The sequence below is a fragment of the Ranitomeya imitator genome, chromosome 2, assembly GCF_032444005.1.
Source record: "Ranitomeya imitator isolate aRanImi1 chromosome 2, aRanImi1.pri, whole genome shotgun sequence".
Taxonomy (NCBI): domain Eukaryota; kingdom Metazoa; phylum Chordata; class Amphibia; order Anura; family Dendrobatidae; genus Ranitomeya; species Ranitomeya imitator.
The window spans coordinates 415,539,099-415,557,237 of record NC_091283.1 but is presented as its reverse complement, the minus strand read 5'-3'; the positions used below and the strand labels follow the sequence as shown (position 1 = coordinate 415,557,237).

Here is an 18,139-nt window from a genome sequence, read left to right as displayed (position 1 = left end):
ACCTATCTTGCCTCAGAGAAAATCCCCAAAGGATAGATAGCCCCCCACAACTATTGACTGTGAGAGGAGAGGGAAATGACATACGCAGATATGAAATCAGATTTTAGTATAGGAGGCCATGCTAGCTAAAAAGAAAGAATAGAACAGAGTATTATGCGGTCAGTATTAAAACACTAGAAAATATCCACCGCAGAAAATATGGATCACCACATCTGACTAAAGACATGGGGGGGGTATATCTGCATCTCCAGAGACACAGCTTGGCTGCAAAAAAACCTTCACAGACAAAGCTGGACAAGACAAAAACATGAATATGCACAGAACTATAAGGTCCACAGCAGGTGGACAGCAAAAACAAAGCCAGGACTTATCTTTGAAGAAAAGCACAGCAAACTGGAGAGACCAGCAGGGAAGTGAATCCTCCAAAAACAATGGACAACTGGCAGGGACTAAAGAGTCCTGCAAAGCTATATACCCCAGTCAGTTTTGCAATTAGTAGATACACCTGTCCAATCCTGCAGTCCAGGCACAACTGCATTACCCTCTACAACCACCGGAGGAAGCCCAAAAGCTGAATTCACAACACACCTGGCTTTCTCTGCATATAATCAGGCTAGGTGTTCACCTTAGGCCAGTCTCACACGTCCAAATAATTCCGGTACCGGAAAAATCGGTACCGGAATTGTCCGTGTGCTCACGTGGCACATCAGTGTGGCACACGTGCGGCATCCGTGTGCCGACTGGGTACCACGCGCACCGTGCAGGAGACAGCGCTAGTTAAGCGCTGTCCCCTGCATCTGGTGCTGAAGCCCCATTCATTTCTTCTCTCCAGCAGCGTTCGCTGGAAAGAAGGAATGAATGAACTTTTTTTTATTTTATATTTAAAATAAAGTTGCCGGTAATCTGCCCCCTCTCACCCCCTGTGCGCCCACCCGCTGGCATTAAAATACTTACCCAGCTCCCTCAGCGCTTGCATCCTCTCAGCGTCGCAGCTCTTCCTGTATGAGCGGTCACGTGGTGCCACTTATTACCGTTATGAATATGCGGCTCCACCCCTATGGGAGGTGGAGCTGCATATTGATCACTGTAATGTGCGGCACCACGTGACCGCTCATACAGGACAAGCAGCGACGTTGAGAGGATGTAAGCGCCGAGGGAGCTGGGTAAGTATTTTAATGCCAGCGGGCGGGCGCACAGGGGGTGGGAGGGGGCAGATTACCGGCAACTTTATTTTAAAAACAAAAATAAATAAAAAAAAGATTATTCATTCCTTCTATCCAGCGAACGCTGCTGGAGAGTAGTAATGAATGGGGCTTCAGCACCACACGCGGGGGGGACAGCGCTTACAGTAGCGCTGTCTCCTGCATGGCACACGGACTGCACACAGACAACATCCGTGTGCGGTACGTGTTTTACACGGACCCATTGACTTTAATGGGTCCGTGTAATACGTGCGCTCCCACGAACACTGGCATGTCTCCGTGTTTTCCAAATGGACACACGGTCCGTGAAAACACGCTGACATGTGCAGAGACACATTGATTTTAATGTGTCTACGTGAGTCAGTGTCTCCGGTATGTGAGGAAACTGGCACCTCACTTACCGGAGCCACTGACGTGTGAAACCGGCCTTAGTCAGTTGGGGAAGCTGTGCAGAGTGGATTGTTTTAGAGCTAAAGAGAGGAACAAGCCAGAATCTGCAAGAATCAATGGTTGCTATAGACAGTAGCCATTGTGTTTTCACCAAACTGGGACTAGCTCAGCTGTGTGTGGTAGCCAGTGTATTTTGTTTAGTTAGTGCCTGGACAGGGCTTGGGATTTTGTGTTTTATGGTTTTCGTACTGTACAAGCAGTGGAAATAAACGTCACATTATTTTAACCCAAGAATACAGTGCCTGTTAGAACGCTACCTAATGCCTGAGAGTGCGAATCCCTACAGGGTGCTGTGGTTGGCTCTAGTGACGTGGGCCTTGTAACTGACTCTAGTAAACAGTGCTGTACTTGGCTTTTTGTATGTGGTCACTGTGGCTGCCTACATTAGTTTGCTGTGGCTCACACTGTTGGGTGGGCACTGTGACTAATGCTGCAACTGGCTCTTTATGAGGGCACTAGAGGTGGCTCATTCTACTCTGGGGTCATTTTGACTGTTGATGCATGTAGTGCTTCTATTACGGGGTGCTGTGATTGACAGTTATGTGGGCCCACTCTTATGCAAGGCACTGTGAAGCAGTTCTTCCTTTTGAAGCCATTACCACTGATTGACTACTTGAGGCTCAGTACAGCTGTCTAACATAATCTTGCCTGTTGTGAATTCTGTTGTCAAGCTCCCTCCTGTGGTCATAAATGGTACTTCGGCTGGTTCTGTCCATGGGCTTCCTCTGGTGGTTGTGAGTGGGGCTGCGGCTTCTGAGTTTCCTTCCACAGGTGACGAGGTTGATTCGTTAGCTGGCTGCTCTATTTAACTCCACTTAGATCATTGCTCCATGCCACCTGTCAATGTTCCAGTATTGGTCTAGTTCGCTCCTGGATCGTTCTTGTGACCTGTCTTCCCAGCAGAAGCTAAGTTCCTGCTTGTTTTTCTCTGGTTTGCTATTTTTCTGTCCAGCTTGCTATTTTGATTTTTGTCTTGCTTGCTGGAAGCTCTGGGACGCAGAGGGAGCTCCTCCGCACCGTGAGTCGGTGCGGAGGGTCTTTTTGCGTCCTCTGCGTGGTCTTTTTGTAGTTTTTGTGCTGACCGCAAAGTTATCTTTCCTATCCTCAGTCTGTTCAGTAAGTCGGGCCTCACTTTGCTAAATCTATTTCATCTCTGTGTTTGTAATTTTCATCTTCACTCACAGTCATTATATGTGGGGGGCTGCCTTTTCCTTTGGGGAATTTCTCTGAGGCAAGGTAGGCTTTATTTTTCTATCTTTAGGGCTAGCTAGTTCCTTAGGCTGTGACGAGTTGCATAGGGAGCGTTAGGAGCAATCCACGGCTATTTCTAGTGTGTGTGATAGGATTAGGGATTGCGGTCACCAGAGTTCCCACGTCTCAGAGCTTGTTCTGTATTATTAGTAACTATCAGGTCATTCCGTGTGCTCTTAACCACCAGGTCCATTATTGTCCTAACCACCAGGTCATAACACTTGCCATAAACAAGCTGACAGATGCTGGGGTTCCCTTAGTCAGCCCTACAACGAAAGAAATTCACAAAACATACCTTCAGTTATAATAAATATATATTTTAAATTAAAACATTTATATACAGAACACTTATTGTACTCAAACTTTGGTACGGAGACCACTTAAGGTGGTGTTTTACAAAAAGGTGGCAGCAGTCTTCCAGGTATTTTGCAACACCTGCCCATGGGATGTTAAACTCGAATACCAGTTTTATAGATCTGTCAGCTATGCCCTTGGTAGTACAGTCATATGGACATTTTATAAACTTTAAGTCCATAATACAGATGCCTCCACAATCCAACATTTAGACTTGACATAAAATTGTAGGGGAGTGTTCAGGATCGTGAGAGACTACCAGGGGGTCATAGATGGCAAACAGGAAGTCACAAGGTGACAGAGGAGGCTGATCTAGTGGCCATAACGTTCGTCACTGACTGTTCATTCCTCTGACCATAGTTCCTATGGATGTTGTTTGCTCTGAATTCGGAACCGTATCTCCATCCTTATAAACATCTTAATATTTTCATCGTCTATCTGCGTCTCCAGGGCGGCCAGCGCTCTCTCCCCTCCATCTTTGTACAGATCCAGTAGTTCTTCAGCATATGCAATCCACACGCAGTTATGGCAGCCGCTCATACAACAGTGAGTGGGAGGAGGTGGAAGATGAGGTTCGATGAGCTGGTGAGGATCTCCAGGAAACGAATCCTTGGTCTTCAGGGGGTTACTATCCAAAGAGGGCATAATGTGTGTGTTCTCCGCACCTTGATCATAGGATTTCATGGATCTTCTAGAATAAGTTCCATCTCTAATGAGTAAGATGGAGGCGGAAGAGGGAAATCTTCGTAGAAGGCAAGTCAGCAGCTGTAAGATACAACAGACTGGATGGTGAGGAGTATAATATAGCCTGACTTCTTTTCAAAAGTTGAAGCAATGGAGGAATTTGGGCAGATTTGATCAAATCTCGGCGAGTCACTGGACAAAACCCACATACAGAAGTCCAAGGATTCCTTTCTCTTCCATGGGTGAAGACTTTCTGGTGGATCTCCTCCCATGGATCAGTACTCAAGTGATTGGATGGGTGTCGAGAAAGAGAATCTGTGGGCAGTGGGTAATCACATGAACAGTAACATGGCTACTATAGATGAGCAAATATATTTGCAGGAGTTTGATCTACATTCATATTCGGTGACAGCCATACATGAGTCCTGCGTACCTCCTCCCTGCTAGCATCCCTGGCTCTTCACGTATGAGCATTGTAATATGGTTACAGACCTAAGAGGACAGTTGTACTCCTGACCACAATTTCCTAATGATTCCATGGGGTGTCAAACCTTCGTTATAGGACTCATCACCACTACCTATATGGCCGACCATGTTATGGGGAAGGCATGGCTGTCGCTGTTCTTGGATGCACTGGCTGCCCCTATTATGGGGACTCCATGTGTGTTTTATGAGGCGTCATGGCTGTTAGTGTTATGGGGGTGATGTGTATGTCCATATTATAGGGACGCTGTGTATGCGAGTGTTATGGGGGAGCGCCGTGTATGCCAGTGTTATGGGGGGGGGGCACCATTTATATTTGTGTTATGGAGGGGTGATGTGTATGTTCGTGTTATGGGGAGGTGACATGTATGTCCGTGTTATGGGGACGTCATGTATGCCAGTGTTATGGGGTACCGTGTATGTCTATGTTATGGCGATGCCATGTATGCCAGTGTTATGGGGTACCGTGTAGGTCTATGTGATGAGGACGCCGTGTATGCCAGTGTTATGGGGGTATGTGTATGTTTATGTGATGGGGACGTCGTGTATGCCAGTGTTATGGGGTACCGTGTAGGTCTATGTGATGAGGACGCCGTGTATGCCAGTGTTATGGGGGTATGTGTATGTTTATGTGATGGGGACGTCGTGTATGCCAGTGTTATGGGGTACCGTGTAGGTCTATGTTATGGGGACGCCGTGTATGCCAGTGTTATGGGGTACCGTGTAGGTCTATGTTATGGGGATGCCGTGTATGCCAGTGTTATGGGGACGCCATGTATGTCTATGTTATGGGGGTACCGTGTATGCCAGTGTTATGGAGGGTACTGTGTATGCCTGTGTTATGAGGCAGGATTGTCACTGTTATGCTGGTGTCGTGTAAGTTATGGGGGAACAGTACATGGGGGCTTTGTGGCTGTCAATACTATGGATGCCCTGTGTATGTCGTTATGTGGAAGAGTCGTGTATTTCTGTGTTATGGGGGAGCTTTGGCTGACACGGTTATGGGGGCAGGACTGTCAATGTTATGGGCGCACTGTAACTGGCACTACATGAAGTAGGTAATGTTATGGCGCATTGTGACCAGGACTGTCGTGTGCACACAAGACTACAACACAAGGTTGATATTTATGGCTCTGACATCCAGAAAATCACATATACAGATTCCCTACTGAACACGGATAAGGCACAAAACATAGGTCCTTGTGGTTACCATAGTAACGCTCCCCCCGACACCGTCTGGGACATGGATCCCGCTTCCCCTTCTTTTTAGGGCTCCAATTCACATTCCCCCCTCCCCCTCGACACCTAAAAACGGAAATGACGAACAAAAAAACAAGTTCCAGTTTCAAAGATGGCGCATCCGTGACGTCATCGGCGCGTTCCGACCATGAATAGTAAAGCGTGCACCGGTTTCACGATGACGTATAACGCCGTGGCCGGAAGTTCTCCGTCCCGTGCGCTGCACGTGTGTTTACTGGTCTGACAGCGCGATGGGAAAGCGGCAACAGATGAAACCAGCGAAGTCTCCAGGTCCCGGAGTAGGAAAGGGGAAGCGGTGAGGGTTTGTGACTGTGTGTCAGTGCTTGATGATGTCCCGGGTATGGGGGCTTTTACTATTGCGGTGTGATAACTGAGAATATCCCAGGCCTATAACTCGCTTGTGACGCGCTCTGCCTGTGTTTTATACCTGGTATTCCTGTATACTTTGCCCTGATCCTCAGCGATCAGCCTTGGTACCAGCAGCTCCAGTTCCTGATATGTAAAGCACAGATCAGAGCCTACACCAGCAGTAGAGCTGCAGATCGGAGCACAGTTCTTCTGTTTAGCCATCTAGATAACTGATGGCAGCATATAAACAGGTGGGTTGCCAATGAGTGCATGTACCGGTGCCCAGTGGCCCCTCGCAAAGTCAATAGGTTCCCATGTCAGCCAACGGCCTAACAAAGGCCCCCGTCGCTGGCATCTTGGACCTCTTATAAAGCCCAGAATGTGGTATTGCGCCGTGTTGTACAAGCTCCCTATAGGGACTAAAACAAAACGGAAAAATCAACTACTTTTAAGAATATTTGAAAAATGTTTTAAATTGCCTTTTTTTTCCAACTTCAAAGTGAAATGTAAAAAATAAACGTTTTGTGTCATTGCGGCCGTATGTCTGTGCTGTGAAATGCAAAAAGGATCCCTCGCGCAGGTCCATTGACACAAAAATCAAAAAGCTACAGGTCTGAGAGTGACAGCATAACTAATTTTCATATACAGCTCTCGCAAAAATTAATGTTCACTACAACCAATCACTGTCCAGCATGAGACAGCAGAGACCAGCGATTGGGGGCAATGGTCACGTGATTGTACGGCACATCATCACCGTAGCAGAGTAAACAAAGATAGACCGTGATAAGTTGGACAGCTGAGTCTCCCCTTTTTTTTGTTTACCTTCCCTGGAGCTTATATGTACAAGTGCTTCTCAATAAATTAGAATAACATCTAAAAGTTAATTAATTTCAGTTCTTCAATACAAAAAGTGAAACTCATATTAGTCATTCCACCAGTCAGAATGATCTATGTCAAGTGTTTATTTCTGTTAATGTTGATGATATGGCTTACAGCCAATGAAAACCCAAAAGTCATAACCTGGAGATATCAGACTTAGAGCTAGGATCCAGAAAGATTTTCCTGGGGGGTCTTACTGGATTCCAAGCTAAGAACGTTCTTCTTACCAGTGGAGAAACGGAGGTCCTAAAGTACAAGGTTCTGCTATTCCCGAACTCATAGTTCCATCAGAACGGCAACGAAGATCCTAGGGCTACTAATATCTTGCATTCGGTGGACCCAATTCCATTCCAGGAGTCTACAGAGGGCTATCCTATCCTCTTGGGACAGACTCCTGGTGACACTCGACAGAAGAATCTGCGTATCCCTGTCAGTAAGGAAATCTCTGCTCTGGTGGACTGTTCTCAGGAATCTTCAGCAAGGAATCACGTGGATTGCCTCTCCTTGTGTAGTAATTACCACAGATGCCAGCAAAGAAGGTTGGGGAGTGCACCTGGAAGGGAAGATATTCCAGGGATGTTGGCCTCCAAACATTCAGGCCTAGTCATCAAATTACAGAGAACTTTATGCCGTGTGGGAAGCCCTGAAACAAAATCTCTCAGTATTGAAAGGTCAACATGTGAAGATCATTTCAGACAACATGACAACAGTGTCCTTCTTGCACCATCAAGGAGGAGCAAGAGATCGATTACTTCAGGATCTGTCCTCAGGACAGTTTTCTCTGCCCAGGCGAAGATGACTGAGTCTTTGCGGTTCATCTGGAAGGAGCCCAGAACGATGTGGCAGATTATCTGAGCAGACGGAAGATCTGACCTATGGAATGGGAATTGAACATGAAGGTATTTCAGCAGTTGTGCTAACTTTGGGGGACTCTCCGGATAGATCTATTCGCAACAAAGAAAAATGCAAAGGTTTTACTACTACCTGAACCCCACTACTACAAAGGTTTTTTACTACCTGAACCCCACAGACCATCTAGAGTGGACCTGTGGCTGTCAAACGCTTTCCCACCGATCGCACTCATTTCACGGGTGCTCAGGAGGATCAGGCAAAGGTACTTCTAATCGCTCCTTTCTGGCCACGAAGAAGTTGGTTCCCCTTGCTGAAGGTTGTCTCTGGAAGATGCTGTCTCGGAGAAAGGTTTATTCATCAGGGTCAAGTCTTTAACCACGAGTTGGAGAGGCCCCATTTGTCAGCTTGGAACATTTTAAGGGCCCAGGGTCTATCGGACCAGGTCATATCTACGATCCAAATTGGAAGTGGTTCTGTTTGGAGTGTGGCAGTTCCAATTTTGACTTGGGCCTGCTGGACATCCCAAAAATGTTGGATTTCCTCCAGACAGGCTTTAACAAAGATCTTAGGCCGATCACATTTAGGCTATGTGCACACGTCAGGATTTCTTGCAGAAATTTCCTGACAAAAACCGGACATTTCTGCCAGAAATCTGCATGCGTTTTTTTGCGTCTTTTTTACGTGTTTTGTGCAGATTTTTTGTTTTTTTTTCCGGACTTTCCAATTTAATGGGAAATCCGCAAAAAATCTGCAAAAATAATGAACATGCTACTTCTTTTTGCGGAATGCGTTCTTTTTGCGGAAAAAAACGCAAACGTGCACAAAACATGCAGAATGCATTCTAAATGATAGGATGCATATTGTTTGCGGGTTTTTTTAGCGATTTTATAGCGTTTTTATCAGGAAAATCTGCAAAAAATACGCAAAAAATACGCAACGTGTGCACATAGCCTTAAGGTTCAGATCTCGTCCTTGAGCATCTACCTAGATAATCTCTTAAATGCTATAGAGGAAGATTTGTGGATTATGTCCGCGCTTCCTCTATAACATTCCTGTTATGGTCGCGTGTCGACCCTTGGATCTGCGGCAGCTTGGATATACACGCTTTCACTATACCGCGATCAGGTGAGCAGCTCTTTGCTAATACGACACTTGTAAATTGTGAGATAAGACCCTATCTGTGCTTTTCTTTTTCCTGCAAGTTTTTATTACTAGATCATCTCTTAGCATCTCACCCATGGGTGTCTAGGTTTATTAAAGCAGTGCAGAGGTTAAGGCAATCATGCCCCTGTGGAATTTAAGCTTGATGCTTAATGCCCTTTGTAAGGCCCCATATGTGCCCATAGATCACATAAGTATATCCAGACTCACCTTCAAAACAGCATTACTAGTGGCGATTACATTAACTAAAAGGATAGGGCAGATCTAGGCTCTGCCCATCCGAGATCAATATATCCAGATTCTGGATAACTGGATAGTCGTTAGGTTAGATCTGACCTTTCTGCCCAAGGTAATGTCTGTCCAGATAGTGCTACCCTCGTTTTGTGATCATCTGGCAAATCAAAAGGAATCCCTCTTTTCTTTGTTAGGCAGGTGGTCATCAGGTACTTAGAGGCCACAGGCAGTTGGAGACAGGATTCCAATCTGTTCAGTACGGGGCTAAGAATAAGGGAAAGCATGCTTCCAAGGCCACTATAGTAAAGTGGATTATTTCAGCAATTTCCCTGGCATATAGTGCAGAACGGGTTTCTCCTCCATAAAAATAAAAAGGCTCACTCAACTAGAGAAGTCTCCACCTCCTGGGCTGAGAGGATGCGGACATCGGTCGAGCAGATCTGTAGGGCCACAACCTAGGCCAGAGTAAACACTATAAGTTGGACATGTCAAATAATCAGACTGCCTTTGGGAGGAAGGTCCCCCAGGCAGTCCTAAGTGAAGTACTTTGGTATTCTCCATGGTGCTGTCAGGAGGGACATCCTGGGAAACTGGTATTAGACCTACCGGTAATTGTTTCCAGGAGTCCATCTTGACAGCACAGTTCCCTCCCTGATGATGTTCCTATTACTATTGTGTCTTAACTTTGTATGGGAATTTAATAAATTTAAGTTGCATCAATCATGGTGTGTTACTTGAAAAAGCACTGAGGTGGGTGGGAGGGTTTTTTTAACTTCTCCTGTCCCTGTAAGGATGAGATGGACGACCTCCATGGTGCTGTCAGGATGGACTCCTGGAAACATAATTACCGGTAGGTCTAATACCACTTTTGGCAGTGTGGACAGGTGTCAAGTCCTGCTTCCTGCTGGAAAATTACATTTCCATCTCCAAAAAGCTTGTCAGCAGAGGGAAGCATGAAGTGCTCTTAAATTTCCTGGTAGACGGCTGCACTGACTTTGGTCTTGATAAAACACAGTGGACCTACACCAGCAGATGACATAGCTCCCCAAACCATCACTGATTGTGGAAACTTCACACTAGACCTCAAGCAGCTTGGATTGTGGCCTCTCCACTCTTCCTCCAGACTCTGGGACCTTGATTTCCAAATGAAATGCAAAATTTACTTTCATCTGAAACCAACACCTTGGACCACTGAGCAACAGTCCAGTTCTTTTTCTCCTTGGCCCAGGTAAGACACTTCTGGTGTTGTCTATTGGTCATCAGTGGCTGGACACAAGGAATGTGACACTTGTAGCCCATGTCCTGGATACGTCTGTGTGTGGTGACTCTAGAAGCAATGACTCCAGGAGCAGTCCACTCCTTGTGAATCTTCCCCAAAATTTTTAATGGCTTTTTCTTAACAATCCCTTCAAGGCTGCAGTTATCCCGGTTGCTTGTGCACCTTTTTCTACCACACTTTTTCCTTCCACACAAATTTCCATTAATATGCTTGGATACAGCGCTCTGAGTAGCCAGCTTCTTTAGCAATGACCTTTTGTGACCTACCCTCCTTGTGGAGTGTGTCAATGACTGCCTTCTGGACATCTGTCAAGTCATCAGTCTTCCCCATGATTGTGGAGCTGCTGAAACAGACTAAGGGATCTTTTTAAATGCTTAGGAAGCCTTTGCAGGTGGTTGTTTATTATTATAATTTACTGATATGGTGACGTTTGGGTTTTCATTGGCTGTAAGCCATAATCATTAACAGGAATGAACGCTTGAAATAGATCACTCTGTAATGACTATATAATTTGAGTTACACTTTTTGTATTGAGGAACTGAAATAAATTACCTTTTTTGATATTCTAATTTTGTGAGAAGCACTTGTATATAATGGATTTGTAATTTATAATGCTCTAATGTATCTGTATTTAGACCTGAAAAGAAGAAAACAAATAGTAAACCAAAAGACCTGGATACCCAGGAGATCCCCTTCAAGCTTCGAGAGATCATGAGGAGCCGCATGGAGATGAACAATCCGAAGAAAAAAAAGAAAAAGCCAGGTGGGGGATATAAGGTTAATCGTTAAGGGGCTTAAAAATAAAATTTCAAATCCACTTGTAGAGAATAGACTTAATAGAAGGAGGTCTAACGTTCAGGACCCTCATATATTGCCAAGAGCAGAGAGTGTTCCTCACTGTGGAGGACCCGGGATATGCCTTTATTTCATGAACAGCTCATTTTTTTAATTAGAACTATGTAATTCTTCATTTTTCCTGTGGTGGCTCTGCAGCAAAATTGAACACTTGCTGCTGGATACTGCCATAGAATCCAGTCGATTTTGCTGGTGGGGAGGGGGAGAGAGTCTCATCAGTTGGATTCCCAAAAAAACGCTTGTTTTCATAGGACTCCATAATTTGAGTTATTGTTTACATTTCAAAAACCTGACCTGCACATCCAAACATAGACTCAGTGTGAACAGGTGCTGAACCTAGAGTCGCCAACTCGTATATAGTTAAGTAAATAAGGCAGCACACTGCAGCGCTAGAACATACAAACTTGAAAAACGAAATTTGAACTGCATTACTGCACTAGAAATATGAAAAATGAGAGCTTTTAGAGCATAAAAATGGCCAATTTTATGTGTATCTGGTAGCCTCTTTACGGCATCTCTCTTATACCAGGTCCTACGCTTGCCTTACCTCGCTGAGAATAAACGTCTCCATCTGAATGAGTACATGTGAAACCTCTTCTTAGACTAAAATTCTCTCTCTCTGTGGAGGGGTATTGGACCTGCTGTAATTAAAACACCTGAAGCTAGGGGGCGGAGTGCACGATCAGAAGGCTAGAAAATACATTTCAAAAACCTGACCGGCACATCCAAACATAGACTCAGTGTGAACAGGTGCTGAACCTAGAGTCGCCAACTCGTATATAGTTAAGTAAATAAGGCAGCACACTGCAGCGCTAGAACATACAAACTTGAAAAACTAAATTTGAACTGCATTACTGCACTAGAAATATGAAAAATGAGAGAGAATTTTAGTCTAGTAAGAGGTTTTCACATGTACCCATTCAGATGGAGACGTTTATTCTCAGCGAGGTAAGGCAAGCGTAGGACCTGGTATAAGAGAGATGCCGTAAAGGGGCTACCAGGTACACATAAAATTGGCCATTTTTATGCGCTAAAAGCTCTCATTTTTCATATTTCTAGTGCAGTAATGCAGTTCAAATTTCGTTTTTTCAAGTTTGTATGTTCTAGCGCTGCAGTGTGCTGCCTTATTTACTTAATTAATTGAGTTATTGTTTAGTTGTATTTGACAACCTCTAGGGGTGCTGTATCTGCTCCCAATAGTCATTGTAGCCATGATGTGGCATCATCATACCCCGGATAAAAATTAGTATAGTAAATATATTAAAGGTTTCGGTTTGTTGCAGCAATCTGTTGATGGTTGTATGTCTGGATCCTGGGTGTCTTTGCAAATGACGCCACCTCGGGTAAAATATGGTATTGCATGTCGTCTTTCATGTTTTCCAGAATGGAAGGTATCTCTGAGTGGCCCATAGAGAAGTGTCCTGGGTGGAGAGTTTGCCTTCACATCTAGTTTTGGTGGAAATGCTCCTTTAATGATGGGGACATTAGAAATGTGAAAAACATGTATTATTAATGTCTTATAACTAGATTCTGACTTTGCCATCTTAGTTTCAGCAAAGAAACAGGGTCCTGACAATGAAGAGCTGCAGACAGACATTAAAGTCCCAAAGTTCAAGAGGAAGATCCATGAACCTGTATACGCCTATCTGGAACGAATGGACCGAGAAACTCAACACGTCATTTTCCTTAGCAAGAACCAGCCGGATCGGATGCCAGAGACTGAGGTGGATGAAAAGGGCAAGCCAGTGACTGAGGTGGCCAAGAAGGAGAAGTCACAGAAGAAGAAAGAGTGAGTTGTGGTGAATCTGTGCAGAACATTGTCCATGTCTACCTGTTATAGAGAACAAGACTTGGGAGTTGTCCACTTTTTGGGGGGCATTTAGTTAAACTGGTAATTTGTACAGCAGGTGGTAAAGTTGGATGGGATAAATTTTAGTATGAAGTGCATATACCTAAATTTTGGTAATATTCTAAAAGGATGCATAAGTCACCCACCACAAATTCCAACTAAACGCTGTAAAGTTTTAGTTACCGATGGTCCTTCATCATGGAGATCAGTGGAGACTTCTCCAATATGGGCCAACTAGATCTGGTTTGTCCAGGGTTTGGGTTGTTATGGGTTCCCTGGGCCCAGATGGTAATTTTTCTAAGACTGGTATGGTAGTAGAGTATGTGGATATTACATCCTTTGGTTCTTGACCCACCTGGGGTAACAAGTTGCCCTTTTTGCAGCTACATGAATTTGCATACAAACTTTGTGTTCTGTTTCAGTTTTGACCGAAGACGTCTTGATAAGTTCTTGAAGAGAAAAGAAGACAAGAAAGAGACCAGATTAGAAAAAGACATATTCACAGGTGATGTATGGGAAACAGAACATCTACTTTGTTGGATAGTAGTAAGAACAGGCACCCGACAGCTCACGAGTAGCTAACAAAGGCAATATGAGCATACCATGTAAAGGTACTGCACATACCCTGTGAGGATTGATCATTTACTGGTTTCATTTCTTGGCCAGACACGGTGATGTTCGGGGAAGTGGTTACCGAGCCCCCAACTCTCACAGTAAAGCCAAGGAAGAGTGCAGACAAAACTAAGGTGAGACAGTTCTCCTTATAGTCTTCATGGGTGGATTTAGAAGGGAATGCATCTTTAAAATATCAGATTTGCAAGATGTTTTCCTTGTTCGATAATCTTACACTTTTTGTTGACATCTATAGCCGGGAGAAAAGAAGCTTCTCTTGAAAAGCCTTTTGGACAAAGCCAGCACACCATCATCCCCACCTGTTATCTCCATGGCCAGAAAGAGGCTGTTGGAGGATGAACGGGAGCGCGTTGTCCAGGCATACCGTGATCTTAAAAAGAAAAAGCAACTTCAAAGTGAAGACTCCAAAAGGTCTAAACCTTGCCATACATGACCTATGACTATAAATGGAGACCACTGAAATATGCTGCTAAGGACCTTACAGCAAGATGGGACAAGGGTAGACGAGGCCATAGACCTAACGTCAGATGTTTGCTTCCTCTCTTCCCATAATGTTGACGATTGCCATAAGAGGTTTATAGAACTTATTACAGAAAGCAAATTATTTTTATTGTGGCTTTATTAAAGGGGTTGTCCACAACTTCAATATTGATGGTCTATACTTTGGATGTGCCATTAATATCGGATTGATTTGGAGTGGCTATAGGATAGTGTACGGAGCCTGAACACCACAGCTTCCTAAATGATTCTTGGAAAAGTACCGTTCATTTCCAAAAACCGGTTCTTATTACTTCACAAATAAAGATAAAAGAAGGATTTTATTACCAAATTGTTTTTGTTTAAATCATAATGACACACTGATTCTTATGGTCCTGGTTTCTCTTTCATTTGATTACTAGACAACCAGAGATAGACTTTAATATCTTCATTATCTTCACTAGAACAGGTATGCATATTCTTACCCATTCTCTCCCATAGACCACCAGGGATGCAGACTTTAACCCGTTTCTTCCCTAGGCAACCAGGATTGCAAATCATAAACCCTTTTCTGCCAAAGGCCACCAGGGATGCAGACCATAAGACCTTTTTATTCGGACTCCCATGATAGCACTACGAGAGAGGGGATCCGCCCTTAAGGAACAGGAAACCTACAGATACAAAAGGGTGGCACCTCTCCCATGCATCAGTTGGTTTCCTGTTCCTGAAGGGACTGGATCCTACGGAAGATACTAGGATTCCAGGCCGGCCGGGCCGAATTGGGTAGCGAGAGGGTCTCCTACCTCGGCCGGTGCGGGGTACCTGAAGGAGACACGGTGGCTCTGGGGGGCTGCACGGCAGTGTCTCATCAGCGTGGAGCGGTCGCCAGGGGGTGTCCGATCTCCGAAGCCGGCGCTTGGTGAGTATATTGTTTCCCTCCCTTGAGCGGCTTAGGGGAGGCTCTGAGGGGTCGGCGACATTGAGGGGGCGCCACCCGGAGTCTCGTGGCAAGTCTCGGCGTCCCACGTTGTTCACAGCGCTAACAGGAAGCGCTGTGGGCCGGGGGTGACGTCGGAAGGCGGAGCCAGCTGTGACTTCCGGGTCACGGAGCTTCTGCGCATGCGCAGGAGCTCCAAGATGGCGGCGCCCACCGGAAAATGTGCGCTCATCACCCTCAGGTGTCGGCTGATCCCCTGCAGCTGCATGGGGGGAAGGGGAGCAACTGGAAGCGCGGTGCAATTACGCTGGCCGAAGGAGGGGCTATATATCGGCTCCAGGTGCGCGTTCCTTGCTCCTGGTCTCCAAACTGCTTCAGATGGAGTCTGATCAGGATCAGCAGCCTCTGCTGCTGGATGAAGAACCCCAGAAGCTTATGGAGAAGGAACGTGAGAAAAGGAGCGATGGATCTGGCCGCAGAAGCTCCTCCAGACAGGGGTCTGGAGCATCAGCCAAAAAAGATCCCCCTCGTGCTTCGGTATCTCTATGGGTGTGGGCAGCCTCTGGTAAGTGATCTTCGAGAAAGTTCACTTAGTGACTAGTTTCCCCTCATATGTTTTATGCAGGGAAAGAAAAGCGTCAGTAAGGCGAAGCATAGGGAGTGTGCCATCTGCGGGGTCCCCTTGCCTGACTCACACCCTAAAAAACTATGTGACCCCTGTATCCAGCAGACGGTGAGGTCCTGGAAAGTAGGGAGGGGATATAGCATGTAGATCTTACACTCTAGTCTACCTTACTTATCCCTGTAGGTGGCAGAAGAATCCTCTTCTATGGTGACCAGTCTGAAGGAAATGGTTAGAAGGGAGGTCAAGCAATCCATTAAGGATCTTTCACAGTCAGGCTCTAAGCAGAGAACTCAGTGGGCATCTGATTCATCTGTGGATAAAGACAAGAGTGAAGAATCGGATGATTCAGCAGCATCATCTTCCTCGTCGGGGGAAGACGCTGCCCGGTTTTGTTTACCCATAGAGAGGATAGACAAATTAATAAAAGCGGTCAGAGGCACAATGGGTATAACAGAACCCAAGCCTCAGCTATCTAAGGAACAAATGCCTAGAACAGAGGAAGCGCAGAGTCTTTCCCCTGAATGAAAAGATACAGGAACTTATCAACAGGGAGTGGAGAAAACCGGAAAGGAAAGGCTCCTTACCACCTGCGCAGAAGCGTCGGTATCCCTTTGATGACCCAGCAGTGGGTAATTGGGAAAAGGCCCCAAAGCTGGACGCGGCAATTGCCAAGGTGGCAAAGCGATCCTCTCTCCCGTTTGAGGATATGGGTACGCTTAAAGACCCCCTGGATAGGAAAGTGGATACCTTCCTAAAAGGAACCTGGGAGATGGCAGCCGGCTCCTTAAAACCTGCGGTGGCGTCAACCTGCACGGCAAGGTCAATAATGGTCTGGCTGGACCAGTTAGAAACCCAATTAAAACAGGGGGCCTCTAGAGATTCCATACTTGCAGCGTTACCAGTAATCCAGGAGGGGGCAGCTTTTTTATCGGATGCCTCAATTGACTCTGTTAAATTGGCGGCTAGGGCAGCAGGTCTTTCTAATGCTGCGAGAAGAGCCCTATGGTTGAAATGCTGGCCGGGGGATATGCAGGCAAAAACAAAACTCTGCGCTATCCCTTGTAAGGGCGAGTATCTATTCGGACCTACCCTGGACGAACTCCTGGAGAAGGCAGGAGATAAGAAAAAATTTCCTAACCTTTTCAATCCATATCGTCGTCCCTTCAACAAAAGAAGGTTCAATCGGGGAGGAAGGCGGACCTTCTCACCGGGTAGGGATCGTTCCAGATGGGATGATAAGCGAAAAAGAGGCACAGGTCTCATGTTTCGCCGTAACCCGACGGAAAACAAAAAACAAGACCAATGACTGGCAATCCCGGTGGGAGGGAGACTGTCGCATTTCTCAGCAGAGTGGTCAAAAATCACAAACAGTGTTTGGATAAAAGACACTGTTTCCCATGGTCTCAGACTTGAGTTTGTCCATACCCCACGGGACAAATTCCAGTTAACACCCTGGCGCTCATCTCCCACTGAACAATTTGCCTTAGAAGAGGAAGTGAGGACTCTTTGCTCCAAAAATGTTTTGATTGAAGTGCCGTATTCTCAGGCAGGGAAAGGGTTCTACTCTCCCCTTTTCCTAATTCAAAAGCCGGATATGTCTTATAGGACCATTATAAACCTTAAGGGTCTCAATAAGTTTTTGGTGAAACATACCTTCAAAATGGAGTCCATCAATTCAACAATAAAAATGCTTTTCAACAATTGTTTTATGGTAGTAGTGGATTTGAAAGATGCCTACTATCATGTACCCATTCACGCTGATTTCCAACGATACCTAAGGGTAGCAGTACTAATGGGGGGTAGGATTCAACATTTTCAGTTCAGGGCACTCCCCTTCGGGATAACTTCTGCTCCTAGAGTGTTCACTAAAATAATCGCTGAAGTCATGGCACACTTAAGAGAATCAAACGTCCTTATAATTCCTTACTTGGATGATTTCCTCATTGTAGGGAACTCGATAGATCACTGTCTGTCACAATGGGAGGTTACTAAAGCCAAGCTAGAACACCTGGGTTGGATCATAAACTTCGAAAAGTCTAAGTTACAGCCCCTAAATATTCAAAAGTTCCTGGGTCTAATGTTGGATTCAGTGACACAACAGTGTCTCCTCCCCATAGAAAAAATAGATCTAATTCAAATTTATGTGTTAAATGCAATTAATACACCTTCCATGACACTTAGGCAAGCAATGTCCCTACTTGGGTCACTCACATCTTGCATTCCAGCAGTTAAGTGGGCTCCGTTCCACACCAGATCCCTACAAAGAGAAGTCTTGTTCCATGACAGAGCCTTGGGAGGCGTGTTAAATGGGAAAATAACGTTAGAG

The 18,139-nt window shown here is 45.4% G+C and overlaps 2 protein-coding genes across 5 annotated transcripts in view; one reads left to right on the top strand and one right to left on the bottom strand.

Moving 5' to 3' along the window:
* PDE6G (phosphodiesterase 6G) overlaps nt 1-5,724 on the bottom strand; it is a 37,682-nt gene extending 31,958 nt beyond the window's left edge. For all 3 annotated transcript variants that reach the window (XM_069750743.1, XM_069750742.1, XM_069750749.1), the window contains exon 1: nt 5,635-5,724. The gene's annotated coding sequence lies outside the window, so the exon portion shown is untranslated. The remainder of the gene's footprint in view (nt 1-5,634) is intronic.
* Nucleotides 5,725-5,823: 99 nt separating this feature from the next.
* CCDC137 (coiled-coil domain containing 137) lies at nt 5,824-14,603 on the top strand. Of its 2 annotated transcripts, none has more exons than XM_069750740.1 (6): nt 5,824-5,979; nt 11,073-11,200; nt 12,841-13,081; nt 13,564-13,646; nt 13,808-13,887; nt 14,010-14,603. In XM_069750740.1, exons 1-6 carry the CDS (start codon nt 5,915-5,917, stop codon nt 14,205-14,207), a joined length of 795 nt encoding a protein of 264 aa, XP_069606841.1. In that variant the 5' UTR covers nt 5,824-5,914; the 3' UTR covers nt 14,208-14,603. The 2 variants fall into 2 exon arrangements, with proteins under 2 accessions (XP_069606841.1, XP_069606842.1); XM_069750741.1 differs by having other exon boundaries at nt 12,847-13,081; nt 14,010-14,420.
* The last annotated feature ends 3,536 nt before the right edge of the window (nt 14,604-18,139 follow it).